Source organism: Neomonachus schauinslandi, chromosome 1 (genome assembly GCF_002201575.2).
Source record: "Neomonachus schauinslandi chromosome 1, ASM220157v2, whole genome shotgun sequence".
Taxonomy (NCBI): Eukaryota; Metazoa; Chordata; class Mammalia; order Carnivora; family Phocidae; genus Neomonachus; species Neomonachus schauinslandi.
The window spans coordinates 202,623,525-202,629,524 of NC_058403.1; the positions used below are offsets into that span (position 1 = coordinate 202,623,525).

At 48.1% G+C, this 6,000-nt stretch overlaps 1 protein-coding gene across 1 annotated transcript in view; it reads right to left on the bottom strand.

The window, feature by feature from the left end:
* Positions 1–5,636, bottom strand: part of NWD1 (NACHT and WD repeat domain containing 1) — a 56,582-nt gene extending 50,946 nt beyond the window's left edge. The window contains 3 exon segments of the mRNA XM_021683152.1: positions 3,843–3,959; positions 5,557–5,591; positions 5,594–5,636. Coding sequence (XP_021538827.1) covers positions 3,843–3,959; positions 5,557–5,591; positions 5,594–5,636 — 195 coding nt within the window.
* Positions 5,637–6,000: the final 364 nt, after the last annotated feature.

The following is a 6,000-nucleotide window of genomic DNA, read 5'->3' on the forward strand; positions in this document are numbered from 1 at the left end:
GATGGTGGAACTTCTCGGCCTCCATAACAGTGTGAGCCGATTCCTGTCATAAATCGTATGTATCTCGTATATCTCTCTCTGTATATTCTCTTGGTTCTATTTCTCTGGAGAACCACGACTAGCACCAAGGTCTTTGCAGATGTGCTTAAGTGAAGGATTTTGAGCTGGGGAGATTATCCTGGATTATCGGAGCCCTAAATGCAATCCCAAGAGCCCTTAATAAGAGACAGGCAGAGGGAGAGAAAACTACAGCTTCTCATATATAGGCACCGGCTTGTCCCAGAAATAGAGATGTGGTGGAGCTAGGGCCTCCATTGGCCCCGCCCAAATCTCATGGTATGATGTGGTCCCGGGGGCAGGTGGGTCTGAAAGGTACAAGGTGGACCCTGTCTTTATTTAGATTTAAGGATCGAACTGAAGAAGAAGACATGAGAAAGGGTGCACTGTGCAGAGCGCCTTGCAAACAGAGAGGACAGGATGTGCAAAGGTCCTGTGGCAGGAAGTGGCTCCAAAGAGCTAGAGCAGGAAAGCCGGGTGGGGAAGGTGTTTGAGGAGGGGGCAGTGGTGAAACATAAGGGCATCCCTTGTGCTCATTTCAGCAGCACATACACTAAAATTGGAATGAAACAGAAGGCCATCCCCGTAGGCAAGATTTTGCAGGGGTTGGAGGTGATGAAGCCCTAAGACTTTTGTCTTTTTTTTTTTTTTTAAGACTTTGGTCTTAATGCCAAGAATCCTAGGAGCCCCTCTCTCTGCTCCAACAGAAGGTGCAAACAGGAACGCTAGAGAATTAGGCTAGAGGAGGTCTAGGACACCGAGACTGACGTCTTGAGTTTCCTCATCATAAAATGGAAGCAATCACCCCTCCCCTCTTCACCAGGTTGTGCCAGAATATTCCAGGGGTGTGTACTGAGGAAACTTGGATAAACAGAGCCTGTGATGATGGGAGGTTGAAGAGGAGGCCACTCTCTGGGGGCCTTTCCCAGAGCATCAGCCTTGGAGCAGTGAAAGAAGTTGGAGAAGCCAGCTGACCACAAATCACAGATCTTAGGAGGGAGACAAGATGGAAAATGCTCCTGCCTGAGGGACCAGAGCAAGAACAGGAAGAGCTTTAAAAAAAAAAAAAAAAAAAAAAGGAAGAGCTTGAAGGAAAAAGGTCAGGAGCCACCAGGAGCAACTCTCTGGAGACGCTAGAGCTGCGGGTGGCCCAAGAGAGCCAGAGCCTCTGAAGGAAGTACCGTGGGGAGCCTTCCTCTGTTACTCTTGCTGCCTAATGACTTATTTACCAGAGAGACGCTTCTCCAAGGGCTGCCAACACAGCTCTGATCTCCACGGGAAGACCCCCAAGTCGGAGCCACTGAAGGAGAAAGATGCGGCAACTCTTGGGGGACAGAGGGAGATGCCTGGTTCAAGAGGAAAGCAGGAAGCGGGTAGAGGTCACCTACCTGTCCAAGGAGCCCTTCTGGAAGGACGAGCAAGGTCCCCGGGCTAGTCGGGCCTGGGGGAAGCTCAGAGATCATCATCCCGTCCCCCATGCTACCTGGAAGCTGCGTTGTGCTTTTCACTGCCTGCAATTTGGGTTGCAAAATCGAATTCCTCCTGGAGCTTCTTTTTTCCCCATCGCCCATATTTCTTTAGAAAATTTCTTTCCTTTCCTTTTTTTTTTTTTGAAACTCCATGAAATGATCAATCGTCGGGCTCATTTGGAAAACTAAATTGGAAGATTGGGGGGGAAATGTATGAAGGAGATACACAGCAGGAGGGTAGAGCCCTCCAAACACTAGGATGCATTTTAAAGCAATAGTAATTGAAGCAGAGGGGTTCAAAGGGCACAAACTTCCAGCTATGAGATAAACAAGGACTAGAGATATATAATGCACAGCATGAGGACCATAGTGGATGCTGCTGTACACGTATTTGAAAGTTGTTAAGAGATTGGCTCCTGAGAGTTCTCCTCACAAGGAAATAAACCACCTTTTTCTTTCTCTTTTTTTTGTATCTATAGGAAATGATGGATATTAATTAAACTTATTGTGGTCATCATTTCATAATACATGTAAGTCAAGTCATTAACGACGCACGTCGGAAACTTACACATTGCTGGATGGCAGAAACATCTCAATAAAACAGGGAGAAGGAAAAAAAAAAAGGCAGCCCCAACAGACAAAGAAAAACATAGAGCAAAAGAGTGAAAACGGAAGTCTGACTCTCGATCGAACTTCATACATAATAAAGAAAGCTTCTCACACATGTTGGCCAGGTCTGAGTTTCTTTTGGGGAGGGAGGTCTCATCTCTAAGGCAGTACTAGACCCTTTGGCAGCGCTGAAAGTGTGCTCATCTGTGTTGTCTAATATGGTGACCAGTTGCCACATGGGACTATGAAGCCATTGCAACATGGCTGGTGGCCCTGAGGACCTGAAATTAGAATCCTACTCGATTTTCATTTATCTACCTTTATTTTTTTTAAATTTTTTTTTAAAGATTTTATTTATTTATTTGACAGAGAGAAAGCGAGAGAGGGAACACAAGCAGGGGGAGTGGGAAAGGGAGAAGCAGGCTTCCCGCCGAGCAGGGAGCCCGATGCAGGGCTTGATCCCAGGACCCTGAGATGATGACCTGAGCCGAAGGCAGTTGCTTAACTGACTGAGCCACCCAGGCACCCCCATTTATCTACCTTTAAATTTGCCTCACGTGCTTTGTGGCTACTGTGCTAGACAGTGCGATTCTGAAGCCAAGCAGCCCTCAAATATTTCTCTTTATTTCCCTAGATAACAGCTTTTATAAGGGGGAGCACCTTCTCCTACACTCTCCTTTGTCTCCAGGAGAGGTTCCAGGAGAGTTTTCTTTTTATTCGGAACTGCTCGAAGCTTCTTTGTGATTAAGGCGTTTTGGGAGAAGATACTTTCTTGACTTTTTCCCTCTTTACCTTTTAGGACAGAGGTCAGCAAACTTTTTCTGGGAAGGGTCAGATAGCCAATCTTTTCAGCTTTGCAGACCAGGTGGCTTCAGCCACAACTATTCGGTTCTGTGTGTGTAGCTGGGAAACAGCCATGGATGATAGGTGAACGAAAGAGTGTGGTTGAGTGCCAACAAAGCTTTATTTAAAAAAAAAAAAAAAAAAAAGCTTTATTTACAAAAAATGGGCCAGATTTGCCCCAGAGGCTGTAGTTTGCTGACCCCTGCTCAAGGATTTATGAGCTCGAACGTCATAGTTCTTGGATGTATCTGAAACTTGGTGGTGGAATAAATCAGGACAGCGGAATAGCATTTGCTGATCGTAGCCCAAACCACTAATTGTGAGCTGGCGGTTATTCTGGGGACAGAGAGGGTGCTGTTGGGGTGGGAGGACAGAATGAATACCCTGGAACATGGAAAAACTGGTCCTACCTAGCGTCAGAGGAAGTTTGCCCTGAGGCAGGCTCTAGACTTCTCCCAACACCATGAAGCACAAGGAAGAAAAGAATTCCCAACATCCTGTGGGTTTCCATCCTTTCTGTGCTTTTCCAGGATCCCCACATTCCACACACATGAAGTGGATGAGGTGAGAAAGCTGGGGGTAGGTTCAGAGCAAATTCTAAGTTTCCTTTGGGCTTCTACCCTCTGCTCTCCAGCTTACCTGTTGCTTCCACTTGGCTGCTAATGTCTGGATCCCAGCTAGCTTGGTGGAAAATGAGTAGCGATCGATTAGCAACGTCTGCCATGGGAAGGCTATGGAGATTAGGTACCATAGAAGAAATGCCACCCACATCCCTCCACCGATGGGTTTGGCTAGTGGGTAGGAGCCATATATCGGGGCTGGAATGAGAAGTAATCACCAACCCATCCCTCCCAAGAGACTCACAACAAAAGCGGGCCCTATGGATGTTTTCCGACACCGGTCGAGCTCCTCCAAGCAGAGTTCTGTGGTCATGTGGTCAGTGGCCTCAGTGCTCCGAATACCCCACCTCAGATCAACAACCTGGAGATTATAAGTGTTGGTGATTATAAGGGAGGTGGCAGAATGGATTATTTTTTTCAATTCCTTTTGACAAAGGCATAAAGTTTCTTTCAGTAGTTTTTGACAGTCTCTCCCCAAAGGGGGGTGTCCAAATTGAAAGAACTTGAATGAAGCCCATAACCCCAGGGCTATCATGAGAAAAACATCAGATAGACCCAGATGGGGGGCATCCTGCAGGACGGCCAGTCAGCCCTCTCCAAGACTGTCAAGGTCATGAGCAACAAGGAAAGACTGTCTCAGACCAGTGTCAACCCCACTAGGTCCCCTGGACGGGGTCCTCGACCAGAGAGAGGACACAAACAGAAGAACCAGTGACATCTGAATGAGGCTGGTTCATAGCAGCATACCAATGTCCATTTCTTAGTTATGACAAATGTGCCCGATGATGTAAGATGTTCACAATAGGGGGAAGACCGGGTGCAGAGCATATGGGAACTCTGGACTGTAGGCCACCTTCACATAAATCTAAATCCGAAATAAAAAGTTAACTTAAAAACAACATATCAGGGGCACCTGGGTGGCTCAGTTGGTTAAGCAGCTGCCTTCAGCTCAGGTCATGGTCCTGGAGTCCAGGGATCGGGTCCCATGTTGAGCTCCCTGCTCAGCGGAGGGTCTGCTTCTCCCTCTGACCCTCCCCCCTCTCATGCTCTCTCTCTCAAATAAATAATCTTAAAAAAAAAAAAAACAAACAACAACATATAAAAAAAAATGTTTAAAGAACTTGGCCATATTCAGACTGTTCCTTCCTAAGTGAGGACATGTCCACACTTGTTCCCAGAGCTTTCTTTGCAAAGGAGGGTGTTTAGTTTGGCCAAAATCAGACTTGGCAAAGTCTCCTTGACAACCACATGCTTGCGGTCCACTTTCGCCTGCTTGCCTGAGGGGGGCCAGGCAGAATGGCTCAGTGTCTGATGATCGATGGCAGGCAGAGTCCAATTCCCAGCACTGCTTCTTTCTTAGTGATATAGAAACTATGATGCGTCTTATAATCGGGGGGCCTTTGATGGTATGGATCGCTGTCACACAGGTCAAGGAGTCAGGGTCAACTGAAGCCAACGCTCCAAAGATGCTTTGTCGGTTTCCCCATCAAAACGTGCAGGGGGCAACATCCTATGCCTGGATTGGTACGAGAGCCATAGGGGCCTCTCTTTGGGGACTGCTGCCGACTGTGCCAGGCAGGTACACCATTAGTATTTCCAAAAAAGGCACCTCCCACTTCTGTGTACACCCCAAACACCCCACGGTCCTCTTAGACTCCCCCTGAAGCTGCCCAGTCCGGGGAGGGCCAAGAGGGCAGGACAAACCGACAACGAAAGGCAGGTAAGTGGCATGCCCAAGGAGCAGGGTCCCAAGGCGGCCCCCCCAGCACTCCCACACCTCCTGGGCTCCCCGAAGTGCCCACGGCCATAATCCCTCCCCCTGCCTTTTTAGAGGACTTTCATCTCCACGGGGCATCACCAGTGCAGAGCCTCTCGGAGCCAAGGGTCCCGTGCGACTGGCAAACCCTTGGTCTCTAATTTCAGGACAGGGGACACCGAGGCAGGGAGGAAGCTATTACCTCAAACATCAGCCCATGCTTTTGGCAGAAGGTTTGCACTTTGGGGAAGGCCGTGCTCTGCAGGGCTTCTCTCTCTGCATCCATATCTGCAAGGAACAGCATAGAGGATGTTAGCTGGAAGATCCCAGAACCCTTTCTTGCCCCCATGGCTCTGCTTTTAGCCTCATTTGTCCCCACTAAGGCTGGGGTCCTGTGGGGCAAATGAAAAGATACAAAAAAACATCAAGAGGTAAACCGGAGAGGGCCTTTCCTGGTATTAGTGCTAAAAATCCCACATCCCAGGAAACTCCTCAGTCCCAGCTAACCAGGATGGTTGGTCAGCCTAACTTAGGGTTGCCAGATAAAGTACGGGATGCCCAGCTGCATTTGTGCTTCAGATAAGCAACGAAAAACTTGATAGCATAAGTATATCATGTTCCGTGCATTTGGACACCTGTGCACATC